General features: G+C 37.9%; 1 protein-coding gene across 3 annotated transcripts in view; it reads right to left on the bottom strand.

The window, feature by feature from the left end:
• Positions 1-27,342, bottom strand: part of dock11 (dedicator of cytokinesis 11) — a 94,374-nt gene that overhangs the window by 15,432 nt on the left and 51,600 nt on the right. For all 3 annotated transcript variants that reach the window (XM_088073953.1, XM_042512384.2, XM_042512383.2), the window contains 17 exons: positions 26,274-26,455; positions 24,731-24,844; positions 22,754-22,829; positions 20,816-20,904; positions 18,594-18,717; positions 18,225-18,291; positions 16,886-16,933; positions 16,329-16,474; positions 13,810-13,925; positions 13,393-13,530; positions 11,656-11,838; positions 11,102-11,215; positions 8,381-8,596; positions 5,857-5,914; positions 3,210-3,316; positions 2,393-2,515; positions 1,473-1,586 (listed from right to left, as the gene is read on the bottom strand). In XM_088073953.1, the coding sequence (XP_087930079.1) occupies positions 1,473-1,586; positions 2,393-2,515; positions 3,210-3,316; positions 5,857-5,914; positions 8,381-8,596; positions 11,102-11,215; positions 11,656-11,838; positions 13,393-13,530; positions 13,810-13,925; positions 16,329-16,474; positions 16,886-16,933; positions 18,225-18,291; positions 18,594-18,717; positions 20,816-20,904; positions 22,754-22,829; positions 24,731-24,844; positions 26,274-26,455 (2,015 nt within the window). The remainder of the gene's footprint in view (positions 1-1,472; positions 1,587-2,392; positions 2,516-3,209; positions 3,317-5,856; positions 5,915-8,380; positions 8,597-11,101; positions 11,216-11,655; positions 11,839-13,392; positions 13,531-13,809; positions 13,926-16,328; positions 16,475-16,885; positions 16,934-18,224; positions 18,292-18,593; positions 18,718-20,815; positions 20,905-22,753; positions 22,830-24,730; positions 24,845-26,273; positions 26,456-27,342) is intronic.

The raw sequence follows: 27,342 nt of genomic DNA, 5'->3' as shown, positions 1-27,342 counted from the left end.
CAAAAATAAAGAGCCTTGTGATGATGTGTACTTCTAATTGTAATTTTTTTTAACAGAAGCCCCAAACACTAACAATACCACTGTCTTCAAATTGTTTCCCAAACAACTGATATGTGCTACCTCTGTGACATCATGTCACCAGTCACATCTTTTGACCTGCCAGAGCGGAGCTTTAAGGAAAACTGTGGTATTTTTCAACCTGAAGCCCCCTTTTTTTTACCATGTTTTTGTAGCAAAGTGACTAATAGAACAACATTTTTAAACGAGTCCCAGATTGCATGCAGCAGCAGCAGCAAAATAGGCTGCAATGTAACCCCTCAGAGCATTTGTGAATTGTCAATTTACAACTACTAAAAGTTGGGGGGGGGGGGGGTTGCCACTGATTATTATAAATGTCTAGCAACATAATGAAAGGATCCCTACAGAGACAGACCATTTTTTTAATAAATAGTATTTGTAGCATGTATAGATTCAGCTTCATTTCACATCTAACTGGCTGAATTAAGGGTTTTTCTTTTTCAACAAAACCAAAGCTGGTGATTGTTGGAACAGTGCAAAGACAAAAAAAAAATTTTTTTGTTTCTGTTGACTTCAAATGAAGTTTGTTTTACGATGATAAAATTGCTGTATATTTAAATGGAGTCCGGTGGGTTTGGCAATTTTGGGGCTATCTTACTCTTCAACAAAAAGGTCTATCTCTGTAGGGATCCTTTCCATAATGTTGTCAAACACTCTAATAGCAATCTGAGCCTGTAAGTGGAAAAAAAAGCACTGCTATTGGATATTCATTGACGGTGCCCAATTGTCCCTTAACGTTACAATGCAGCCTGTTTCAGGGCGGCTGTCTCCAGAGCTTTTGCCCAATGCTGGACCGGTTCCCAAAATGTCATTTCCATTAATCACTTAGACACAGAAACATGGGAAAATAGAGTCCAGGATGGAAAATACCAAAGTTACCCTTTAACAAGGGAAGTGTAATGCATGTTTGCAATGGGTTTTTTTTCAGTTGTGGTGTCGTGATTCAATAGAATTCTCATTTAGGTTGTAATTCTATAAAGAGGTAGGAGAATGAGTCACCACCACACCTATTCAATGTACAATTACCCAGCCTTTTATGTGCAGCTTAACAGCATGTGCCTCAGGTGAACTGTGTTAGTCATTATTGTAAGTGCATGACTCAACATTCAAAGCATTTCTTCTTTCAACCTCTACATCAATTTTAAACTACTTTTTGAATCATTTGACATTTGACAGTGTGACAGTTCAGCTGCTAGCTTTTCTTGCGATGTATTTCAGCTCTTAGCTTCTTTCAGTAATGTAGTTCGGCTTCCAAATCTGCCAGTTTTACGCCTCAGTTTGCAAGTTTTTCAGTAATGCTTTGCAATTTCAGCCTTTTTCATTCACAAGCATTTTCTGCAGAAATACTCCTTCTAGTTGCAACTGTAGCCCTTGTAAATGCTTGTTGACCTCACCTGTCCATAAAAAGCCACTCTGAAGTACGTCCCCAGCAGCCTGCGGCCTGATTGTATCACCTCCATGATCTTATTGTAGGCTCTGTGCAGGGTGTCATACAGTCGGCTCAGTTTCTGAGGGAATAAGAGCATTGCCTTTAGTCTGTTTTCAGATTATTTATAAAGAAACTGAACAGAACATGTAGAAACAGGCCAGGAAGCCTTGACAAACATCTCACTTTCACATGATATAATTAAGTCTGTCTTCTTGTAGGAAAGGTACCAATTTGCATGTTCTGTGTGGGTTTTCTCTCATGCATCAAACACAAAAAGATTAGTCTAATTAAAAACTATAATTGACAGATATTAACATGTCAGCCTGTGTATTAGCCTTGTGATACGCTGGTGTTCTCACTTTCGCCCCGTGTGTGTAGTGAGGCCCCTGACCTTGTACTCTGACTTTGCCCCACCCTGATGTTGTTTTCAAGAGCAATAATCAAGAGCTATTAAAAGCACTTTATAACAACCAAATCACATCCATAAAAGGAAAGAAAGTGACCTTAAAAGGTACTTAGAATGATTCCACTGCCATCATGTTGTGTAACTGAAGTAGCTGCTTTTATTTTATTTCCACAAGCACATGCAGTACTTTCACCTGCTTGCAAAGTAAGATGAAAAGATAATAACAGCCCTGCAACAACAAGTCTAAACAACCAAGAAGTTTATTGATGGGTGGAAAATTAATTGGGTAAACTCTAAACACTAAACACATATTTATATCAAGAAACTGTTTCTACCAACCAAAGTCCTTACATAGGTGTGATTACTGGCTCTTCATAAGCAAAAGGACGTGGATAAATCACTTTGTGAGGAAAGGCAAGAAACAGTAGCTGCGTGTTTACGATATGATATTTGAGTGTGTGGGGGCTTTGCTACGGTACCTCATACTCATGACGCTTCTCATAGATGGGGATGATGAGCTTGGCAATGTGCGTGATGAGCTCATAGCGCTCGGCTTTCCACAGTGCCTCAACACAGACCTCCAGGTGCTCCACCAGCACTTCCTAAAAAGGGATAGAAGAGGGCTTTTTATTTATCCACATTCACTGTATCAAGTCATCAGATCAGCACATCAAGTGCAAATATTCTATTATAGGATTTAAATGTAGGTATCATTTTACAATGTCCAATACTAATGCTGATTCAATAAGCAAGTTACGGTGCAGATTAACCCTTTGAAACCTTAAACAGTTTTCAGTTTTCTTGTGCTGCTTTCAGACACCTTTCAAAAGTGTTTAAACCTTCAAAACATGAGCAGATTGGTTTGATTTATTTTTTTTAAAAAGTGGGGAAAAGCAATCATCAACTTGGCATGAAATGTCCCACAAAATGAAAAAAATAAAAAATAAAAATAAAGTTTATATTTATTAGTTTTTATTTTATTTTATCACTTTTTGTTTAGGTTATTTTCTGTTTTGGTCTTTGGTCTTGTAAATTTTCACTAATTTCTTGCTAATTTTTCTTAAGGTACTCATTGCCTTATTTCCATGTTTTTCCAAGAAAGCAAGCCAATTCACTCGGGTTTCAAAGGGTTAATCAAGAAACAGAAACATAAGGAGATTTCTCAAATTTAATATAATTCTGTGGCAGTTAAGTAAGCTGCTGAAGTAAAATCAGGGCATCTGGATTGACTAAGTTGTTTTTGTCACTTCACATTGTCTTACACAATGAACAAAATCCAAGCACCGTTGGCCACACCTCAGTGTAATAGACGTCTTGCATTCCAGTGTCCTCCCTCATGGCAGCTTCCTCGTCGATATTCAAGGTAATCCTCTTAAAAGCTGCAAGGCCACTTGGGAACAACTCTAATGAACAAACACAAAAGAAAAGGTATAAAAAAAACTGATAGACATACATGTTTGGCCAGAGGGAGGCGCTGAAAATCTTGCGATGGCAAAACAAAACTAAAAGCCATAACTGAATTTCAGGAATTCTATAATGCTTTTTTTTTTAAAAAAAAAACTTCAGAAATAATGTTACTTATTATCTGGTATCTTCATATATGTCAGGTGATTCACTGTTCCTCAAACAGGCTGGATGTCCTTTTCCTTAAAAAGAACTAAAAATCCTAAAATTAATCGCAGTTGTACGCCTTCGCAAACCATGGAAAAAATGAATGCTTCACGTACATATTGCCCAAATTCTAATAAGTTCATCATTGAGTCTAAGTGAACGTTTGTGCCAAAATTTTAGGAAATTCCCTGAAAGCCCTTTTTGAGATATCGGATATGGATTCAAGGTCACAGTGACCTTGACCTTTGAACTCCAAAGCCTAGGTAGTTATCTTTAAGTCCAAGTGGACGTTTGTTTCCAACTTGATAAAATTGCCCCTAGGTATTCTTGAGATATTGCGTTCACGAAAATGGGACTGATGAGCGGAGAGACAAGCCGAAAGCATAATAAAATTAAACAGCTTTCCTTTGAGGGGATATATTGATTGTGAAGATTAACTCACAACTGGTAACAAGCCTTTTTAAGTTTATGGGACACTCATGGGCACCCATAGAGCCCATTTTCATTCAGATATCTTTTGATGAGAGTTAAAGGGACCCTTTTGAATGTATGTTATCTGGCCAAAATTTTGCCTAAATTTGGAGTATTATTAAGCTTTCCTGCTGACAAGCTATGCTAACATGGTTAGTACCAGTGGAAGCCCTGGTTTGTGTAGTATCACAAGATACCACTACATTCATAAATTCCTGGCTAAAAATATGTCAGCCTTCAATTATTTTTGCCAGGTTAGGCCAAATATTGTGGCCATGCCCCCCTCCCGGGGCCCCCCACTTTGGGGCACCACTGGCACAGCATCTTAGCAACTGGCTCTCAAAAAGTGAAAACTCATGAAATTCCAGGTGGAAATCTATATTAGTCATGACTAAATAGGAGGAACTCTTTGAAAATATACATGTAACAGACAGAGAGATTAAATGTCACGCTGTATTTGGTTGCTCGTGACAACCCAATGACAAATCACTAATAAAAGCAGAGACACTGTGTACACAGACATGGTGCTGCCTCTGGTCTAGCCGTCAAACAAATTTTTCAGAGATAAGCGTTACCTGTCGACCAACTGTTGCACCTCACAAATTATCGTTGACATTTACTGTTGACATTGCTCCAAGATAAATACCATTTGTTTAGATTATTTGACAACAGGTTTTGCATTAAATTAAAATGGCCATGAAACAAAGCACATTGTGAGGCTTTGTTTTTGCCAGATGTCACCATGCTGGTGTTACAGTACGAGTCTGTGGAGTGCTTGCATGCTGTTTCCAATAACAGTCAATAAACAAACTGGCACATCTTTCATCAGCAGTGCAGGCACATCATGTTAAAAAGCATGTTTGCTGCAGAGGGTTAGGCACATTTCTGTAGTCTTGTCCTCATCATGTCGGTTAAGACTGTAATTTAACTCCTTATTTGAGATGTTGGTTTGAGGTCAGCAAATATTTCTCTTGATGGTTCAACCAGCAGGGCTGTTTAAAAACACTGCACACACTGCTTGGTGTTACAATATACGTCAAGGTTTTCAAATATTAACATGGACAAAAAACACAAAAAAACAAAACAAAACATGATTTTTCAGGAATCCCCCTTTTTTTTGTTGTCTGTCCCGGCGTTTTTCAAACACATGAGATTCTATTTAATTTCAGCATCCCAAATGAGTTCAAGGACTGCCGGAAATTTAGAAATCAAACAATTTGTTTTTTAAAGTTTCTGTCAATTATAAATGGTGTCATTTTGAGGACTGTAACATGCCTTTCAAAAATTTAAGAAAAAAAACCCAAAAAAACTTGCCCCCCAAGTTTTCTATGAAAATTGCCTAAAGCATTTTAAAGACAAAAGAAATCTTTTTTCTTTTAAAGAAAATAATTGCTAAAAAAAACATGCCTTCTAAACCTGTTTTTTTAAAGCAAAGAAAATAACTAAAAAAAAAAAGCTAAGAAATTGCTAAACAATTAAAAAAAATAAAAATAAAAGGCAGAAGATAAATATATTATTCACTTTTTAAACAATGTTTAAAAATGGGTTAAAAAGAAATCTCCAATTAAATTTAAAAGAAAAAAGCCCTCAAACCTGCCTTCCAAAGTGCTTACAAAATGATTTGACATGCCTAGTGGGCATACTTGAAGGGAGATATGGAATGCGAGAGAAAATAAAGTTTTGTGATGAACAAATGAACAAAATCAACTAAATGTTGTCACACGCCAAAGCATATTAAAGCTACGTTACGCCATCAGCTGCAGAAAATAAATTCACCATTATGTTACATTCATGCAATGTAATAGCCATGGGAGCGTCACAAAAGGAGGTCAAAGCGTTGTTTGTGTGTGTGTGGTCTTACTTTTCCTGTGCAGGTATTCTGCAACCAGCGCAGCCACATGGACGTAGCACATCGCCGCCTGTGGAGACAACAACAGGAGATTTAGTGAGCGTTTTTGCAGCAGAAAAACAGGACCAAGAGTGATAAAATTCACTTCTTTATGAAACTGAAAGGAAACACGTTGCCACAATCAGTAAGACAAAAGCGAAACAGCAGTTGGCAACTTTAACAGTAATACTTCAAATTGTTGCCATTGTAATGTCATTATATATCAGTGGGTTGACTGTTTTATTATGTGTTACTCATGATTTATTGTGTTAAACTGCAAATTTACAGCAGTGAGAGACCTTTCAGCCACACCTTCTCTCTAAGCTTGTATCTGTGGAACAACGTGCACTCAGGCCAGGTGCCAGGTGAAAAGTATATCCGTTTTAATTTGATCCATTCAATCTCAAGTGTCCCTCATAAGGTCCCTTATCTGTCTCTTATCTAACTGAGACATTTTCAAAGGTCCAGTGTGTGGGATTCAGTGGCATCTAGTGGTGAGATTGCAGCCCACTGAAACTTGTCCTGTGTGCCGAGCCTGTAGAGGAGCTATGATGGTGAAAACACGAATGGCTCTAATTAGAGCCACTGTTTGGTTTGTCCATTCGGGGCTACAGTAGATACAACATGGCAGACTCAAGACCACCTGCATGTAGATATAAACGGCTCATTCTAAGGTAACTAAAACAAACTAAAACACAAAAACTTCTTATTTTCATATGATTATAAACTAAAAAAAGAAAAAAAGAAATGTCACATGTTTTATGAGTCTCTTTCAAGTTACTGGGAGGAATTATAATTTTTGTTTTCGTTTTTTTCCTTTCTGTGTATAGCATTGTTGTAATTAGAAGAAATAAACCCAGAAATAAAACAAAATATGACAAACAAAAGGAGATTAAAAAAATATAATATATTAATAAAATATTAATAAAAACATAAAATAAACAAAAACAAAAAGGAGGTACCCCCCCCCCTCAAAAAAATAAATAAATAAATACTAAACAAAAAATAAAACTGGATAAAAAAGAAAATAGAAAAAATAGAAAATGAATAAACATAAAATCAAAATATTATAGCACATTTAAAGATTAAAAAAATAACAAAATAAAATAAAAACTAAATGGAAAATATCTTATCATCTAATCAAATATTTAGCATAGATTTGCTGAGTTTATTGTGCTTTCATCCTATTTTCCCTGTTTTTGAATCCCTCTTAGCCTGAGTCTGTCTCCCTTGTTTACACTGAAATAGGATGAAACAGCCAATGTTTATTTCTTAGTAACAAATTTTATTAATTTTTTTGGCAGCTTCACCAAAATTAAAAAAAAAAAAAGCAGTTTTAACACAAAAACACTTTAGGTTGTTCACAGACTATTGTGGTTACTTATTGGTGTTTGTTCAGCTGATGGTCACTGCAGCCCCTGAGGTAAGTGAACAGCTTTGTAACATTTGGCTACATTTTGTTTTGGATGGACCAGGAGTGATAAGGGAGTAATTCTTCCCTGAAACTTTATGGGTTTGAATTCAAACACTGAGGGACTGACTCACAGTGTGCTGCGGGAGGAGAGTGCGCTGTAGGTCAGCCATTCAGTAAGATGTTTGCTTTGGCGTTTCACTGAGCGCGGTTACTGTGCATGTCATGGCACCACTGATGACTCTTTTATTGATCAGTGGCAGGTGGCCGTTACAGAACACGTACACCAAAGCAGCTACACATAAGAACACTTTAGTTCAACAGTTCAACATCCACTTGAGCAACGGGCAACATTAAAAAATTAGCAAAAAAAAGTAAGCATTTTATCATTTTTTTGTAACATAATATTAAATGTAAAACTGTTCTTGTTATAAATATAGTTTCTGGGACACTTCATACTATTTGTTTGTGGATAATACTTTAATAATCCTTCTCTCCTTTAAAAAAAATATTATTTTTTAGGTAATTTTCTTGCCACTATTTACTGTCATATAATTTCAAATATAAAATTGTTATAATTCTAAGCACATTTTTAAAGTTTTTTTGATAGTTTTTTTTTTACCTAATCATCCTCTGTTTAAAAAATAAATGAATGGGGGGGTAATTTTCCTGTCACATTTTACTAATTTCTTGCAGTTTGCAGGACAATTTTTGCCCACATTGCCTTTTTTTCCCTACGTTTTTGGAAAAAATCAAACTAATCTATTCAGGTTTCAAAGCTTGTGAATGGCAAGAAAACTGATATTGATCCAGGTTTTAAGGGGTTAAAATGGACCGTTTATAAGAAAACTTTTACATATCATCATGAACAGTCATAGTGTCAAGAAAGAGCCTCCACACCATATATACAGTATAAAGACGTCTATACATGGTTCTGTCTGGAGAGATTATTGTTGGAAGTTTTAAAGAAAACAGGTAAGACTGCAGGCAAAGACGTATGAAGTGATTAAAAGTGGTCAAACAGCTTGAAAAATAAGGAACAACACAAAGTTAAACAGAAATTATTCAGGGTCTTCCTGTTCATACCTCAGAGAGATCTCCGTTCTTGAGGTGCGCCCGGGCCATGCTGTCCAGCCAGGTCCGTCTCAGTTCAGGGGTGCTGGCGTAGGACCTAGCCAGGCTGTATTGGAGGTCGAGCAACATCTCCGGGTCTTTCTCATGCTCCCGCATCTGGGCCGTGGCCATCAGCACAGTGCGGATCCGTTTGGTCAGACCCTTTACTTCGGAGGGGAATCCCGTGGACTGTATCATACAGAGAGGAGTCAACACACACGCACTTGTGAAAACATGATTGAATATTGAATAAAAATACAATACTGAACTTCAGATTTGGCTGAACTAATCCAGGGTTTGGTTATCAGGTTTAGGTAATCCTGTTAATTCCATTCACACTACTAAGTGACATTCTTCAAGTGACAATGTAAAGAGACCAGAATCATCACTCGTGTTTTTTGAGCTGATCCAAGAGGCAACTTCCGAGGCTGAAACCTGAGGCCGGTGCAGAAATTCTAAAAACTGCAGTTTCTCTAATGGCCACTAGAGGCTGGCTCAAAAAGTGAGCCCATTACCTTCAATCAAATCTTTATTTGTATGGCACTTTTCATACAAAGAGTAACACAAAGTGCCTCACAGAGATTAAAAACAATAACAGAAATGAAAAACATCAATGAAAATCAAGAAAAATACAGACAGCCTGACCCTCCCACCCCACCTAGACGCAATAACAACACACACACAATCATGTAGATATTCCCACACATATTCGCAAAGGCACCCGAACATCCACCCTTACCACCCACACACACGCACACATACACCAACACACACCAATTGTTACTAAGACCTCCATGTTAAAATGCCCAACTTTACAGCAGAAATAAACATGTTTGCAGCCTGGAACAAAAAACAGTTTTGGTCTCTAAAGCTAATTTTTATGTTCAAGACAACTGTACGAGGGGTGAATTTTTATACAAGTCATTTGTTTAAATGTTATTAAGGCTTAAAGTTATGCATAATTAAGTACATGGCCACTGCCATTGCCACCCCAGGTGGAGCAATCAGTTGACAAGTTGCAACTATAGTGACAACGTTAGTAAGTTAACGTAACCATAGTATGACCCCAGATTCACACAGTTTGGGTTTAGCCGTAGCTGTCGCTATTTCAGATTGTTTTCAGTTAATGAAAGTTAACTGTAACGGTTTGGTTGTTCAGCACTCATAGTACTAAAAGACCCTCTAATATTTTAAATTTTTCCGGTAAGTACGGTTTATTTTAATGGTTTTAAGACAGTTTTTTGGTAGTGAAAATTAGCACCAGCATCATTACAGCTAATCATAGCTTTACATGAGCTGTCCTGACTAAGTTAACAGCTAGCGTAAGGGTTATCTTTACCCTCTCGCCCCAAAATGGTCCAAAAATCCAAGATGGCGAAACTCGAGGCCTCAAAAGTCCACAAACTAATAAGTGATGTCATTGTGGCTACGTCCATTATTTTGTACAGTCTATGCTGTTAAAGTGATTGCAGTTACATGAGTGATATGGAAGCTTCCCAGCATGAACAGAGGTAACTGATATATACATACGTGTGTGTGTGTGTGTGTGTGTGTGTGTGTGTGTGTGTGTGTAGTGTTGTGTTTTACATTGTGATCCACAATGCTTCCATTGTTTCTACACTTAGTAACTAACACATTTGATGCATTCAATGTTACATAACTTTCCACTGTATTTGTTCAAAACCCCAAATCCCAAATCAGTCAAATCTTTACATGGATAAACCTAAATGGCGCTTTAAAGTAGAATCTGTAATTAATCACCTCCACCAGACATGTTTTGTCTCAACAAACCACATCAGTCATAACGCCTCACTACATATTTGATCTCACATCACGAATGTTTAACAAATGGGATCCAGCGGCTGCTCTGCAGAGAGAGTAAACAGAAACACAGACAGCTGGATCAAAGAGGGGCTTTCTGCACTTCTTGGTTGAATCCTCTCTTGGCTTCGACAGATTGCATGTTCAGAAATGTATTGAATTAAGAATTTCCTTTTGATTTTTTTTATGCTTTCTTGGTTAACAATTTGAAATCTGAGAAAACGAGAAGAAGGCAACGAGCAGCTTAACAAGAAATGTCCCAAAAACTTTGCAAAAAATAAGTAAAAAGTTAAAACTTCTGATGACCTATAAGCCGATTACAATTGGCATTTTCAAAAAAAATAAATAAATAAAAACATAATAACAAATTTTTTTAATCCCTCAAACATATTTCAAACACTTGTGAAAAGGTATGAATTGAAAGCAGTGTTATACAGTACTTTTATTGTCAAAAATGAGTACAGGGACTTTTATTGTAAACATTAATGTGGTAATAATGTGTTGTGTGGGGCAAGCAGCATATGAAGAATTCTACTGTATATACTTTCTTAAGCCAACTTTTTGCTGGTAACAATCATTCTGAGTGAGTAATCCTTCAAGCTATTTTTTTAGTCATTTTACCTTTTACTATTTTTTTTGCAATTTGCAGGACATTTCCTTCCAAGTTACTCATTATGTTTTTTCCCCATGTTGGCTAAAGAAATCAAACCACTTTTCTCAGGTTTCAGAGGTCTAAATGCTAGTGAAAGGCGTCTGAACCCCGCACAAGAAAACTGATGTGGGTCTAGGTGATAAAGGGTTAAATCATATTGAAGCTGTGATTGCTAAGACTCTCTGGTTTTCCCTCTAGAGTCTTGTTGATTCCTGCTTTACCTTCATGGCCTTGTCACTGTTTGCAAAGTTGTTGATGATGGAGAGGGACTCCTGGAAGCGAGAACTGCCCGTCAGCGCCACGTCGGAGATGAGCTGGCTCACTGCGATGATGATCTGGACAGAAGAAAAGGAGCAAAGTGTGAAGATGTTTGGAGGAGAGACGACCGAGTGAGAAAGAAGGAGAGTGGATGAGAAGAAGATGAAAAGTGTACTGAGGGAGTGCAGCGAGCGCTGATGGAGAGCTGCTACTGTAATGGAAGTAGAGCCAAAAACGCAGCAGGAAGTGTGTGTTTAAACTAAACCCTATTAACATTCTCCACCTGCCTTCTGAAAGCATCTCAAGTACTCGGAGGAGTGTGTGTGGACACAATGTTTAAGGTCAGTATCAGAGTGAACTGAGATCATGAAAGACCTCATTACAAACCATCGAGAGAGTTAACATGTATGTAGTTGTATGTAGTTAACATGAGCATGTATGAACAGAGGCCAGGCCTTTAAAGGGACGACATGTTTGCTCTGCTCTCTCCTCCTCTTCATCACTCACTCCGCTTTACCTGCAGGTGCGTGCGCAGGAAGGTCTTTCTCTTGGTGTACTCGTAGTTGTTCCTCATCAGCAGGTAGAGCAGCGCAGACACCTCGGCCCGCAGGCATGCCAGCTTGGAGACGCAGCATTTGAGCACCTCGCAGCACAGAGCCTCGCACAGAGTCACGCGGCCCTTAAACAGCACTGACGGGAACTGCCGGGACAAAGCGTTAGTGTGTTAAACAGCAGGGATGGGATTAGAAAAATACTTTATGAGGGCAGCAGGAAAACAGTAAGACATTAGAAAGGAACAGGAGCGGTGTGCCCAGTTACAATATATGTCTGTGTGGATCCAATTTTAAAGTGGAGTTTAAAATTTTGGTGCGACAAAATCAAATTGAATCTCGATTAAGAGTAAAACCTAAACTGACTTTTAATAAATCTTTTTTCATTTAAAGCTCCTTTTAAAATTTGGTGGAACGTAATTTAAAGTTAGGGGTTTAAAGTCTGAATGTTTATTGTCCAAATATTTGATTTTTGCTTCTGCTTTTACTGTCCTGTGTAACAATTTTAATGAATGTGTCAGCTTGGAAAAATGACCCAAAAATCAGCAAAAAAATTAGTAAATGACAAGAAAAATAATGTAAAACAGAAAGCAAACAAGTAAATGACTCTGAGAAGTATTTGTTTTAAAGTGTAGCTTTTTAAAACAAATTTTCTAAATCTAATAATGTCGTGCAATTTCTTTGTTTTTTAAAAAAAAGAAAATCACAATTTTCTCAGGGTGCAAAGGTTTAAATATTTGTGAAAGGCATCAGAAAGCAGCACAAGAGAGGTGATGTCGCTCCAGGTTTCAAGGGTCAATGAGAGCGGATAAAATAATTCTTTCTTCATCTCAAGCTCCTTTTTTTTTAGTGTGACATAATTTAAAGTTGAACTGTGATTGGGTGTATGTCCATTAAATATTTCATTTTTTCTTCTGCTTTTACTGTCCTATGATTATTTCAATGACAGTGTGCGCCTTGGAATCAAAATGCAGATTTTTCTGTAGATGTTTTCATTTAATGAACTCAAGAGACATTTCTCTCTCATTTTTGACATCCTGTCTGTTATTGCTTCAGCTTTGCCAAAGGTCATACTCATAATTCCAGAGAGACATTTACTATCAGTGACTCAACCGCTTTCCCACTCATATTCAGATACTAACATGCCAGAACAGAGTCTCTCCTGCTGCTCTCCTCTGATTCATCACGCAGGCAGCTGGCACTGATACTGCCGATGTTATCTGAGGATGCTGCTCAGGAAATGAGCAGTCCCCCTTACATGGGAAACTGCGTGATGCCTCAAGAGTTTGAGATTGAGTCACGTTCGAGCTTGCTTACTCCCTAAATAAAAAATCTAAAAATACATATGATAGTAAGAGTATTAAGGCACCATGTGAATGTGGGAGAAGGCTCCAGCAACACTGACAAACACAGGAAGCAAGAAATATTTATTCGAATGCTTCCTCTCCTGTTTAGCAGTGATAAATTACATTGTGTCCTTGCAAACTGTTTAGGATGTTAAAAATAAAATGAGAACAGACTGCAGCAATGACACGTAGGCTGCACGAGTGATGACATACGCTTCAGTTTGTTTACTAGTGGTGGAAAATCTTCCAGGCCAAGTCCACAAAAATAAAAAAATAAAAAAACAACAACATGCCAGTATTTAACTGTCGGTCACTATCTTATTCATACGATATGTATGTGTGCGTGTGTTGACGTACCTTGTTAATAAAAGCCCTGAGAGCGGCGAACACATGCCTGAGGGCGGCTTCTGACTGGCCCACTTTTAGGAAGGTCAGGTAGACGTCAAATACTTTCTTCATAAGAGGGTTGTGACCGTCGCTGTCCAGCAGCTGGGTCTGATACACACACAGGACGACACTGCATTGACTTAAATGATTAACAAGAGGTACTATATGTCCCAAACTAAACCAAAACACTGACTCTGTCACCAAAACACAAGTAATACAAGTATACACACACACAAACAAACTGATACATGAAAAACACTTTTCTTGACTCAAATGTCATTATATCTTCAAGCCAATGACGTGGAATTGAAGAAGAAAAGTGTAGTTATACGTGTGTGTGTGTGTGTGTGTGTGTGTGTGTGTGTGTGTGTGTGTGTCTGCACTGACCTTAAAACACTGAGTGAAAATCGAGAGGATGTCCAGCACGCTCAGGCAGACCTCAGTGGAGATGTTGCCCTCCAGCAGAGCCTGATGGTGGACTTCTGCCTCTGATGGCCCCGTCCCTACAACACACACACAGATCAGGCAAATTATTCATTGTGTACTGAATTTGATCACATAGATAATAGCACAATAACTGGTTAAATATACTAGCAAAAAAATGTGCACTATTACAGCAGAAAAGGGATACCAAAGCAAGATATGTACATGATCAATAAAGCAAAAAGAACAATATAAATAGTACAAACAAGACACAAACCTTAGGAGTTAAAAAATATATTTACAATAATTTACACCAATTGCATGTGGAAATTATATTAATTAATTATATATTAATTAATTATTATTCACATAATGGGTATTGTGCTATGCTCCTGCGATGACGCCATCCCAACATCATCAGAGCAAAGCAGCCGCAATAAGCTAATCAGTAAGATATATGCACACAAGCACTAGCACGCATGCACACAAGCACTCACACAAGCACTCACACGCACACACAGCAGGACCTGCTTCCCACTAGAGAAGCTCAGGTTACAATTTTGCATTCTCTACTCAGAACACCATTACTCATCTATGTCTTTACCAAGCACCAAGTGGTTTGCTACTATATTTATGCTTTGAATGCCACATACAGACCCTTTACAGGGGAGAAAATGTTACTAAGAAATGTCTTGCATGATTAAATTTTCTTTCAAGTTTGCCAGTATTAGCATGAAGCATGTTGCTTATACGGTACATCAGTAATTTGCTGGATCCAGCAAGGAAAAAAGCATATGATACTGTAATCTATAGGGTACACATGGATGATTTTGGCGGCGTCAGAATAAGTCGATATGTAGATAATCGTACCATTTATCTCTGAAACAAACAACGCATTTCTCATCAAGTTTCAGTGTGTATTATAAGCATTGTTGCTTTAATCTTAATATGCTCAGATATCTATTAAGCTCACAGAAGCCTTTGAGCTGACACAGTCAGCAACTAATAACAGATGGAGAATACATCTATGAAAGCTGGAGGCTTAAGACTCACCGTTGAGGTGAGTCTTACTACAAGTGTTATTTTCAAGAGCTGCCTATTGGTTAGTCTCCATTCAGGTAAAGCATGGTATTATACCTTGGTTTAGGTTTGTTTGTTCTGGCTATAAAACAGTTTGTGCTTGATTTTCTCCTGCCCTCAGTTAAGATCCAGCATGGTTATGATGACTATGAGATTAACTTTGCATCAACAACTCGTGTGGCTGTTTCCTCACTTGGGCTCTCCAAGTCCAACTGCAAAGTGCAACTTTGCTTGATGTTTAAACAAGACTTTCTTCCAGTACTGAGATTTTTTTTTTTGGTCCAGGCTAAAGTATAACAGCTGCTTACTGTGGAAAACGTGGTTTTGAAGCTTCTGCTCAGCAATGAAGGTGATAATATCACTGTGCAATATAAGTTTGTCTGTATGCATTTTGGTAAAGCTTTGTCTGACTGATTGAGTAATTTTTTGAAATTCTATACTCACCAGAGCATGTGATTGGAGTGGAGCAATGAGAATTCACACTACTTGCGTACGAAGCGATAAGTTACGCCAGCTCAGAGGAAATGCAGGCCGCTCCACTAATTATTGCTCAACCCTTCATTCAGATTTCACCCCGCTCCACTCAAATCGCTCAGCAAAAAAAAAAACAAACAAAAAAAACAACATTTGCCTTGTATTTTAATTTTAGCTTGTTTGACTTGTGAGAGCACAGGTAGTCCCTCATCCTCCTCTTCCTCATGTACAGTGCAGCAGCTGCTGCATGCAGTGCGGTCACGTCATAATCCGCTTCCTCAGTGCCAGGGAGGAGGTTAAATGCTTTGATCATATTGCTGTCAGTCACAACCCGAATCACACACCACTGCACGTTCCAATTTTCCAGTACACTTTCATACTTTTGGTGAATGCAATCCAGAGTGTTTTTTGCAATAGGAAAACTACGGTTCACTTTGAAACAGCTCATCACTGAGTCCAAGCGGACGTTTGTGCAAAACCTGAAGAAATTCCTTTGAGGTGTTCTTGAGATATCATGTTCACCAGAATGACTAGGATGCAAGGTTAAAGTGACCTTTGACCACGAAAATCTATCATTTCATTCATGAGTCTGAGTGGACGTTTGTGCCAAAATTGGAAGAAATTCCTTCAAGGTGTTCTCAAGTTATCATGTTCACTAAAAATGACTTGGACAAAAGGTTACAGTGACCTTTGACCACCAAAATCACCAACCAAAGATCAGTTCATCCTTGTGTCCAAGTGGACGTTTGTGCCAAATTTGGAGAAATTCCTTTAAGATATCGCATTCACCAGAATGGATGGATGGGCAGACAGACAACCTAGACACATAATGCCTCTGACCACAGTTGTTGCAACCATCATTAGGGTATAGTAGTCCTTGAGATAAAAATAACCTTAAGTTTTTCATATTGACTTGTGTGTTAGGTTACCTATATTGAGAGTGAGGGAGGCTTCCATGGTGCTGAACTGGTGTATCTTAGTCTGCATGAGGCTGGCTCGGTTGCAGCGCATAGCCGGCATCGTCTGAGACTTCCTGTCTGATGAGAACAACTTGGACGCACACATCTCCTGACTCCTGTATGAATAATACATCCACAGAGTGAGTGTTTTTATTTTTTTGAAAGACATGGAGAGAAGACAGGAAGACACAGAAAGGAAATGTATCAGCTGCAGAAACTTTCTAACTCAGTTGAAGATCTCTAACCTATTATATTAAAGTGGCAATAGGACCTTTTTTTTGCTTAAGCATATCAACTTATCTTGAAAAGTTGCCTGCCTCAAGTTTAACAAAAAGTAAAGAAACAAGATACAGGCTTCACATCAGAGACAGCGGGTGATGCAAAGATTAACCAAACCACATAAACACTTCCATTAATCTGACAACTCAGAATTTTGCTTCCTCTAAACTACACTAAATACAGCTGTGTTTCAAGTTTCAGGCACACTTTCCAGGTAAAATTACAGAGCTTGGGGTTTTCAGCCTTACCGGCCAATGCTCCTCTTTCCAATGTATCGCAGCTGAACCACACAGATCCTGCATGGAGAGTGAAAATATAATATTGATATTAGCAAGAGAAGAGAAAGTGTTTATGGACATCCTGCTCAATTTAGTTTTATTTTTCAGTCCCGGTATTTTTTCAGTAACTTTTCAGTCTTTGATTTGGTTTTGGTAAGTGAGCAATAAGGCAACACTGCAGCATCTGAGAAATATTAGCCGCTTCTCTGTCAACACAAAGACCACTGTGTGTGGTTGCTAAATGCTTTTAATATGCTGCATCTCTTCATCATCACACAGTTGTCTCTACTCTACAACAGCGAAGCAAAAATAAGAAGTTGATCTTACTGACATAGTTTCAAATATCTGAGTGTATTCTCCATTTTCAAAGTCCCCTTTTGCACTCAGTGTTGTGTCACTTGCATAAAACACTTGTCAAATGAAAAATAAAAGATTTTTGGCATGGAAAGAGTGCAGCACAACTGCAACATAAGTCTGTCAACTTTTAAGCAATATTTAGTAGCTCTTATAAAAATTACTTTTTGTCATATATAACTCTTACTACGTCCAGACGAGGGTTGGATGAGATTTTCATGGTACGATAGAAAACATTGCGGTTTCACAGGATCACATTATTACAGAATTATTATTACTATCTGTTACGAGGACCTTTAAAAGGATGAAAACAGAATCCTTGTTTTTTTCTGAACAAATGTTGTGTCACTATAACTAAGACATGATTTTTTTTTCCAATGGACGTATGTGTAAAAAGTCTCCCTTTTGATAATAATTAAAATAAAGGTGAGATTCTCCATCCTGTTTTTTTTTTTTTTCAAGTATCAAAAATAAGTAAATGTACACGGTATGAAATCGTCAACTTTCGTATCACAATATACCTCGCTATCCTAGTCCAGAGAGTAGTGCATGAGACAGATAACCTGTGAAACAAATCATGTTCCTCCTCCTCTTTCTCATTTAACAGCTAAACAGTATACTAAAATATATTTCTGAAAACATCTGAGGCGAGAAATAGGCTATGCAGCTGCGTTTAAGACTTCTTGGCTCTGATTGTTTGCTTTTGTTCAGTCCCGGTGGATTCTTGCAAATGCCATTAGAAGCCCTAGGAGGATAAACATGATTTTTTTTTAATATACCATCTGTCTTGTGTACTACTGTCAGGATAAAGTGACAGTTACAGCAAATATGATTCAAACATATATATTTTTAAAAGTTATCAACTATAGCTTTAACATTATTAGACATGACATAACGCATGGCTTTACTGCATTACAGCAAACCATTATGGGGTAAATTCTTGTCCACTACTCACTCGAGTAAGCTGAGGAAGTTCATGATGTCTTGGGGGCCCACTTTGTTCCAGTAGGCCATTAGAGTGTCTGTAGACAAAAAGAAACTCTTTGATGCATGTTTTCTTTTTTTAGGCAACATTAATCAAGGTGTAGTCAAGTTTGAATAAATAGTTCCTGTTGACTTTAGAGGAGATGTGCAGCTAAGTCAACTAAACATCCTAGACGAGACATGCTTGGCTGACAATCAGTCACCTCAGTTTTTCTTTAGCTGCCAAGCCAAGTTTCTGCAAGAACTCTATCCCAAAATATCAAGAGGGACGGTTATTTAATTTCCTGTGTATAATGAATTAAGGCCTGTCTGTGCAGCATGGTTATAGATCATCACTGACCCTCTGACAGGGTCTTGACGATGTGCAGGAAGCAGAGCAGGAGGCCTTTGATCTCATACGGTCCCAGTCTGCCGATGGGAGGCATGGTGCTGCTGGTGCTCATGGTGGAGCCACGTCTCTGCAGCTGCAACAACACACACAAAATACGTACTCAATAATGAGACATTCAAAGTCATAGGGTGGAGAAAAGAAGAGCCAGCCAAACCAGAATTTGTTTTTTGTATTTGGCAAGATTTTCTAGTCAACAACTCTACATTTGAGACAGAGCTTACATAGAACGATGGAGACATAGCACACTTACGTGTATTTAAACATTTCTGGCATTATTTTATACATTTTATACAGGCAATGAAGAGGAGAAGCAGGCGAGCACAAGATATCCTTTTTGGTCTTACGTGATGACGGAATATGCGCAGAACGAATGCAGCCAGAGATCAATCTGCTTCATCGTTTACATGATAAAAAATTTAAATTGGTTTATTGGTTTTAATGTTTAAACTACTCCTCTACAACAGATTGAACTCTGAATCAATTTAGGGCCTGTTTAAGCTGACTAAGGTGTTTATATGGACTATGTTTAATCTGTTTGGGCTTTTAAACCTATTCTAATCAGATTAGTAGGCTCCAGGTTAACGTGCCTGCTGTGTTTGATACCCATTTGGGGTCTTTTGTTTAGACAATAAGTTATTTTGTCTCTCATTACTCTGACATTCCAAACCTGTCTGTGGCACTACAGCCCTAAGTTCCTACTGAAGAGGTACATCTTTAAAAAAAGGTCACATATGCATCATTTCACTTTCTAACTAGAATTACTGCCTTAAGGTTGTGTACCTCCACTAACCAGTCAAGTTACAGTTTGCATCCATGTCTGTCCACACTCGTATGTAGCCATGACAGCTGACGGTGCTCCACATATGGATGATGCTGCAAAGAAGCTACAAAGTGTAAAACGTAGATGATTCACACACAATGTGCTGCATTCAGACCCTTTTCACATATATTTTAATCTTTGTACCCGGAGCAAAATGCTTTGATTTCTTAGAAAAATCTGTTTTTTAAAAAGCTAGAACATTTCATATGTTACAAAAAATGATAATACATTTAAAGCTCCTTTTTTTCCAGTCCATTTCCTTGTTTGTTTATTTGTTTTAAACTTTTTTTTTCTTTTTTGCAACTCTTCAGATAATTTCCTATTTTTTAAAATAATTTCTCTGTATGTTTTGAGTCATTTCTTCATAAATTGCTAATTGCCTTATAGCTATGTTTTTAAAAGAAATTAAGGCAATTTTCTGCAATGCTAACAGTGTTTAAACAAGAACTCTTGTTATCAAGTTATCTCTCACTTGTTTTTCCGACATGAGAGGCCGTTCATGAGAAACTGGAAAAGTCATAATTTGGATTATTCAAACATCAAATGGAGGCAACATAAAAAAAAAAAAACAGCAGAAGACGAAGAATGACTACATCAATTCCGGAGTCCAGTATTCCCAATTCAGGGACATACACTGCAATGGAGACACTTTAGCTCGAGTTCCCACAATGTAGCTGTTGTGTTTTAAATTACCAGCTGCCATGACCCAAAGATGCTTAAAAAGAACCTCAAGTATGTGTTTTTACACGGATGATAAATAGTCCTCTCTGGTCTGTATATATTCAACATCTGGGTGCATGACCAGATGGCGGATGCACACTCAGCTATGGAACTGGACCAGAGAATATCAATAAGCCTGTGATCACATGAATCCTGTGGTTTTTTCCCCCTGTGTAAACAATACCAACATGCGTCCCTCAGTATGTAACATGTGGTGTTCAGATCAAAAGGACTTTAGCATTAAATCAAGTCTTTGGTGTGTGTTTAAAAAAAGATCAATGCAATGTAAGTTTGCTTCCAATCCAATCTTATTTAATGTTCCACAGTTGAATAGCAGGAAGCGTGGAGGGCTTGTTATGTTGGCCATGTGTTCAGACACAGCACACACCCCACTGAGAAGATAATGTGACCCTGTTCAAAAGCAATAAAGAGATGTTTTTTGAAAGATTCTTTTTATGACTGTTTGTTTTGAGGAAATTAGCTGTAGAGTCGCCAGATTTCGATTCAAAGTGGTGTGCGTACGTGGCATGAGCCTTTTTGCTCAAAAGACTTTTACAAATGGAGGATTGATAGCGCAGACGCATCACGCTGTGTTAGCAGCAAAGGGTCAGCTGCTGTGAAATGTTCTCACCTCGGTGCTGTCTGGTGTCCCTGGGTCCATAAACAGAGAGCATCTGGAGTCCTCTCTCCTCACAACATGGCCGTTCTGAGCTGGCAGACCTGAACACAGCACAGTGCAGTGTTGTTAACACCAACTGAAAGCGCCACAGTTAAGTCATGACTACAGTCTGCATGCTCACTTTTGACATTTGAAAATTTAGGGGACATACTCTAGCAAAAGATGGATTTAGGTTGATATTGGATGCAAATATAGTTAGCAGATGCACTGTGCTGTATATTTGTCTTCCAATGATATGTGATATCTGGCAGATAAACACATCTGAATAACCCCTACATTGTTAATTTTCCATTTTAAAGAGCATCAAAACAAAAGGATGGGAGTCCAAAAAAAAGATCCACAAAAAAACTGACAGACTTAACAAAAACACAACATCATCACTGCAATGTTCATAACACATATGAATCAAAAGTCCATCAGCACAGCATAAATCCTTGTAGGATTCATGAGCTGACCCATTCTCTAAATCAAGCCTCTCAAACAAAGAGAAGTCCCAACGGCACAGCAAAAGTCAAAGAAACAAAAACCCACTTCCTCCATCTGTATGTTACAGCTGTAATTAATTGAGAAAGAACTATTCATAATATTAGTCTGACATGAGATGTACATGCAAAAAGCAGAAAAGTTTATGAAAAGTTCAGTAAAGTGTATGGCTCCCATGACGTGTTTAATCCTTTTATAAAAGACAAAAACTAATTCTAGACAAGCAAATATGATTTTCTGTGGTTATGCATGTTGGCTATCATCAACTCAAATGATGCATTCTCTGTCATTAACTGAATCCACTCTCTATGTTCAGGTCTGACATGACTTTTCCAGTAGCGGAGGATAACTGTAACTGCTGTGCTAAAACCTGTGAGGGCAAGAGCAAATGCTGGTTCTGAGATCTTAGATAAACTGTCCCCCAAAAGGCAAATTTGTACCCACAGAAGAACAGGTGTACCGAGCTCTTTTATTGTTTTGACTATCTCTCCCTGGAAGGGAATAACCCTGACATAAGGGGGAACTCCACCAGTTACTGCAGGCTCATTTTACGTCACACAGGAAACAATACAGAGCTTGTGAACCCCGTGGTAGAGAGTCTTTAGTTGCTTTTGTATATTTTAAAAACAACCCTCACAATGTCACCAGGGACAAGAAGCATTTGAGCTGCATTTTTGGACGTGCGTTTCGAGGAGTCATTCTAGAGAGTGAAGGTCAGAATATCTTTAGCTGCACTCATTTTAACCATTGTTTATTCTTACTCTATAGAGGCATGTTAGGACCACTGTGGATTAAAAAAATACAACATCGCAGGGGAAATAATCAGAGAAAAAAACTCTGAGATTAATGTTGCAAGTTTGCAAGACAAAAAGTTGGATATATTCTTTTAACTGCGATTTGTACTTTCTGTGTTTATGTCTGTGAAGCACTTTGCAAACTTGTTTTCTAAAGTGCTATGTAAAAAAACATTATTTTGAGTATCACAATCTCAACAAATTAATCAGAGGAAGCTCATGGTGAACATCTGAAATTTAAAAAAGATATATATTGATTCAGTTTATTGTTACTTGAACTTGTGTTATCTTTTGCATTGATTGTTGTCAGTGGTTGCTGTAACATCCACATACTTTCCTCCTGACATCACTAAAGAATGGTATACAACTAAAAGCAAACCTCAAGTAAAGTGCTATGATGTATGCAGCATCCAATCCCAACAAATAAATCAGCAACACTATACAGAGTGCTGTGAGTTTGCGGCACATTGTAGTTGTTGTTGTTGTTGTTGTTGTTGTCGTTGAGTGCTGCTAATGGACGGAGATGTGTGTAATATAAATGTTTCCTCTGTGGTGATGGTAATGGATGATGTATAAACAGGAAGCGACCAGATGCCACATATTCTAAGCTCACCGTGGTCTCTGTCGATTGCGGTGCTGATCCTCCTGCTGTCTGTGGAGACGGTTGATATCAGGTCGTCTCTGGAGCCCTGGACGACAACGGGATGGAAGACAGGAAATATGGTTTACTACTAAAATATAAACTGTTAGGTACAGAACACTTGCGTCATGTGAACTCGAGGCATGCTCAGACTTTATGATAAAAATAAGTCCGTTTTTCACAGCCTCCTCACACTAAAATAACACAGCTAAACAATGGAGGCTGGTTGGGAGTTGGGGCAACAACATCCAAAACATAAAAGTTTGTACACAAATACAGTTTATCTTTATAGATTATATTAATGCCAGAATGGCGAGAATAGTGTCAACATATGACGCCTTTTGTCTTATGTTTCTAGAGGTATGTGTTTTAGGAAATTGTTAAGAAATTGTTAATATGTCATATTTCTTAAAGGGAGTTTGGTGTAATATTTTCCAACAGGAGTAAGATGGAAATAATCTAAAAAAGAATCTAGTTGTAGTCTCGCAAATAGTGGCCCTGCAAGATCCCCAGTCTTTGCAAAATCTAACCCCTAACCCAAATCTCACACTGTATTTAGATGTGAAAGGGCTTCACTCTCCAGTTTTTTAAGAGCTGTTTGGGGTAGTCAGGAGAAAATCCTTGTAACAGTTGTGCTGCTTTTGCGACTGCTAAACTTGGACAAAAAGTAAGCTGTGTCATTTTCAGAGGGTTCAATGCACCCCTAACTGCACTGCCAGACAAATAGCCTCTCGGTGCTCCTGTACTAATTGCGCAAATAGGGCTGTGCGATATGACCAAATATATCATCTGACGATTAAAAAACGTCTATCATCTCATATCACGCTATGTCCTTTACTTTGTTTACATGATCTGACAATGCTTTGCGCTTTGACATAATTATAGAAAAATACTTGATTTAACTTATATACTTATATACTTTATTCAACGTTATAACAGCATTTTATTAAACTTAAACAGCAGTTTATGTGACTTTATGGCAGTAGCTACTTTATTTGTAACTGTAGTTCATGTCATAATTTTGTATTTTGGTAGTTTAACAGTGGTTTACAGATTTCAAAATATATATACATATATAAAAATATAACGTGTAACGCGGTATGGCCTAAAAAGCTAATGTTAGGCTACTACACTGTGGTCACTTCACTACTGCTATGAGGCTGTAAAAGCGTATTCAGCACGGTTTAGCGTGATGACGTTCCGTAGTCTCATTTAGCCACTTTTTAGCAACCACCTTTTTTAAATCACATTCAAGTTTAAAAGTTCACAGAGGGGTATTTACTGACATATTTTATATCATAAAACAAAACGTGTAAGTGTCTTCAGCTTACGTTAACCTCAGACTTTATTTCAGGCTTCCAACCAAAAACCCTTTAAAAAAACTCCATAAACTTTGAGACGAGGGAACCGGAGGTGCTGAAACTTGTTCTTTTTTCCGGGTTTTAGGACTCATCAATGGGGTTCTCTATTCCCGCCTTCAACAGGCATTGTAAAGGAGGCTCGAGAAACTGTGACTGTGAATCCTGTCAAAGGACGTCCAACAGAAATCTACAAAGTTGTGGCGCCCAGTAGCTCACCTGGTAGAGCGGGCACCTTTGTAGTACATGTGTTTCCTTCCTGCAGTGACAGCAGGTTGGACTCCAACCTACAGCCCTGCGCTGCATGTCATTTCCTCTCCCTACCCTCTTCAATCTTAAGCTACCCTACCCTATCAAAATAAAGGCATAAAAAAAAACAATAGTCTAAAAAAGAAAACTACAGGTTTAGTGCAGATTAATCAAGCCTCCTTTTCACTTGAACTTGAGATGGTTTGAGTTTCAATCTTTATCGTAAACAGTTTTCTTACTAAAAACACTGCATTCAGTAGCAGACGTCAGTGTCGAAAGTTTGCTTTAGAAAACAGTAACAGAGCATTCTGTAACCGCGCTGTTTGGTTCTGAGGGGACTCACATTGAGGCCGAGCCCGGGGCTGGAGGTGTGTGGCTGCGCAGACAGCTGCTTCAAGTTCTGGTAGAGCAGCTCAAACAGTGGCAGGTAGAGCAGACAGATCCTGGCCTGCTGGTTCTGCAACATCAAACACCATTAGATGAGCTTTTTTTATTAACAAATGCATTGTCAAACGGCCGTACATGAACGATGAGTGACGTTAAATGCTGTTAGAGAGGCAGACGGAATGTCTACCGCTGTAATTAGAGAAGACTGTAGATTCAAGATAAACACAGTTAAACACAGAGCTCAAAAAGCTGCTGTCTAAGGTTCCTGCACTCTAAACACTGGCTTGTTTGCATAACTGACATTGATGTCTTGTTTGGAGTGAAAGCGCCGTTTAACTGCAGTTTATCGGAGGTGCAGAGGGTGACCTCAAACTTGCGTCACATTAAACATTAACTTTTCACATGCAGACAGTGAGGTTCAGATCCCCACAGATTGCACTGTAAGGAGACATGCTGTGTGTATTTGTCAAACATCATTGGCTTCACCTAGGACCTTAGTTAATTTGCGTAACTAAGAAATGTATGCAGCAGACAAACAGATGACAGTTTTGCATGTTTGGACTTTTACTTACAGTTAACATCAGACCAAGTTTGATGGCAAATAAGAGCTCGTAATAACATTTTTTGGGACAGCTTTTATAAAAGATGGATATACTGTATACCACTATGAGCATTAAATCGTATATTTAGCACTCAAATGTTTTTAATTATACAAACATAATTCCAGTCATTTCCAGGGCAGTTTCTGTTGCTTCAGGAAAGACAAGTGTTAAGACTTATTTTTGACCAAGACAGAATCTTTAGAAAAGAATAGGGAAATGTGTGCTTGATTATTTTATTTGATTCTATTTTGCTTTATTTTATTTCATTTTATGATGTCATATGTTAAGGAATGCTTAGTTCTGTTTTTTTAAAAGAAACATAAACTGAAATTTCATTTTTATTTCATTTCATTTTATGAGGCACTATGACTGGAAATATTCTGTTTTGTTAAAAATTCAAACATAAATAAATAAGAAGTTCCAAAAAAAAAAGAAAAAGGAAAAAGTAAAGTGAAACATCTGGGAGTTTTTTTTTGTTTTTTTTTTTTTGAGGCCCTATATCAAGAAATGTTTTGTTTTTGTTTTTAAAATAATGAAAAATGACATAAAGCATTCCAAATAAAGAAAAAAGAAAAATAATAAATTAAAGTGAAATGCATTTTCTGTTTATTTGCTTACTTACTTGTTTTATTTTATTTTAAGGTCCTAAGTGTGGGAATGTCCTGTTCTGTTAAAAATTAAATTTTAGTGAATATTTGAAGTGAATTTTAAATAATATACAAAAAGTTTTGTTAGTTTTTTGTATAGGTGACAAAGCAAGGTATGCCAAGTCTACTGTTTGCTAGTGACATTAGTGCCATTCTCCAATAGAATTATTCTGAACAATGACTTTGTTCTTCTGACTTCTTCTATTGTATCTGCTTGTCTCTTTGTCCTCCCATCATCGCCCTCCCTCACCTTGAATGTTGTGTAGCGGTCGTCCATGGCGTGTTTAATCAGCAGATTCTTGAGGACGCTCACTGCCAGCTGTCTGACCTCGGGCCCCTGCTGCAGGGCCTCGGCCACCTCTCTCAGCAGCAGGCCCACCAGAAAGTGGTTACGGCAGTAGTCTTCTGTGAGGCTGAACTCCAGACTCTGCTCTGTGGTTGGCCAGACAGGAATGATATCAATATATAAAGCATGGGCTCAACTGATGCTGATATAATATGGCTTATTAAGACACTCTGTTTGACCAAATCTGATAATAAGTCTTAAGAAATGTGTTTTTACTGCATCTATGTCTTACATAGAAGATCCCCAAAAACTTAGAATTAATCCCAATAATTTCTCTGTTGGTCCTATATGGCTATAGATTTGTCTCAATAATCCAAACATGTCATCTTTAAATATAGATGACTGCAAACCTTATTTTTTCAAAAAGAATTCTTTTAAATGTGTGCTCCTTTGTATGATTCTGTGCCCCCTCTTTAAATTCTGAGGTTTTTGCGAGTCCACGAAAGCAGCGCAGGTGGAGCTCTCCATGAGTTCCTTTTTTCCTTAGCAGTATCTTGTGATTCGCAGGGTAGATAACCGTTTTGTCAATCCGCTCATCAGCTGCTGCGAGGTAATGCTAACTTGAGGCCCAGCAGACCCAGCAGAGTAAATGTTTCAGTTTCACATTCAATGCGGCATAATGTTCTGCTCCATCTGTGCCCAGAGTGCGCTCTGTGCTCCAAGAGAGTGATGCTATAACTAACCACACGATTGATATATTTCAACGGCGCTCCAAATGAACTGTCCATTTCAAAAATACGAAACTTATTTGCAGCATCAGATGTTTAAATTGTGGCAGGCTGCCACAAATTTATGCATCGGAAACTCTGAATTCCATAAATAAAAAAAAATATTTGTAAACTTACAAAAATACTTGCTAGTATAAAATAGATCTGTAAATACACAAAAAATCCATAAACAGAAAAAGTCAAAACTCAGTGTGTGTAAACTGTAAATCCACAAACTAACAATTGAGATTCACAAATAAAAAACT

The sequence above is a fragment of the Plectropomus leopardus genome, chromosome 23, assembly GCF_026936395.1.
Source record: "Plectropomus leopardus strain MGB_pleo_1.0 chromosome 23, ASM2693639v1, whole genome shotgun sequence".
In the NCBI taxonomy this organism is placed as follows: domain Eukaryota; kingdom Metazoa; phylum Chordata; class Actinopteri; order Perciformes; family Serranidae; genus Plectropomus; species Plectropomus leopardus.
The sequence above is the reverse complement of the archived record's forward strand: the minus strand, read 5'-3'. Positions and strand labels throughout refer to the sequence as shown.